Consider the following 727-nt stretch of genomic DNA (forward strand, 5'->3'; position numbering starts at 1 on the left):
ACCAGCTCCAGGTGGCCCCCAGCCAAGCCATGGTGATGGGACAGGGTTGGTGGTGGCCAGGAGCAAGGCAATGCCCATGGGCTCTGGTGGGTGCTGATGGTCCAGAGAGGGCAGGAGAAGCTGGGGACCCCCATCCCCTCTGGGGGGTGGCACATGGGGGGGTGCTGAGGATGTGTCTGCCCCCCAGGAGCCGCTGATGGAGGAGTACAGCATCGCCACCCAGGTCTGGAAGCTCAGCTCCTGTGACATGTGCGAGCTGGCCCGCAACAGCGTCCTGATGAGCGGCTTCTCCCACAAGGTGACCCCTCCCCATTCCCACCAGGACCCCCGGGCACCCGGCGGCAGGGCCTGCTGGCAGCACCCAAGGGTGCAAGGCAGCTGTGGGAGCTTCTCCTTGCTCTTCTGCCCAGGTGAAGAGCTGCTGGCTGGGTCCCCACTACCTGAAGGAGGGTCCGGAGGGGAACGACATCCGTCGCACCAATGTCCCCGACATCCGTGTGAGCTACCGCTTCGAGACGCTGTGCCAGGAGCTGACCCTCATCACGCAGGCGGTGCAGACCGAGGAGCTGGAGACCATCCAGGAGGAGGACGCTCTCACCATCACCTCCACCCTGGGCACCCACTGACTCCCTCCCTGGGCTCCTGTCCCCAGCTCCTGCGGGGACCTGGCTGTCACCACCCTGCATCCCTCCAGGGCTTCGCCGCCGTCCCCCTCCTGCTACCTCCC

The 727-nt window shown here is 66.4% G+C and overlaps 1 protein-coding gene across 1 annotated transcript in view; it reads left to right on the forward strand.

Annotated features, from left to right (window-relative positions):
• Positions 1-705, forward strand: part of AMPD2 (adenosine monophosphate deaminase 2) — a 9,589-nt gene extending 8,884 nt beyond the window's left edge. Inside the window, 2 exon segments of the mRNA XM_009640460.2 lie at positions 188-298; positions 411-705. Of these exon segments, the coding sequence (XP_009638755.2) occupies positions 188-298; positions 411-626 (327 nt within the window). The 3' untranslated portion in view covers positions 627-705.
• The last annotated feature ends 22 nt before the right edge of the window (positions 706-727 follow it).

The sequence above is a fragment of the Egretta garzetta genome, unplaced genomic scaffold (genome assembly GCF_000687185.1).
Source record: "Egretta garzetta isolate BGI_Z169 unplaced genomic scaffold, ASM68718v1 scaffold616, whole genome shotgun sequence".
NCBI classification, from domain to species: Eukaryota; Metazoa; Chordata; class Aves; order Pelecaniformes; family Ardeidae; genus Egretta; species Egretta garzetta.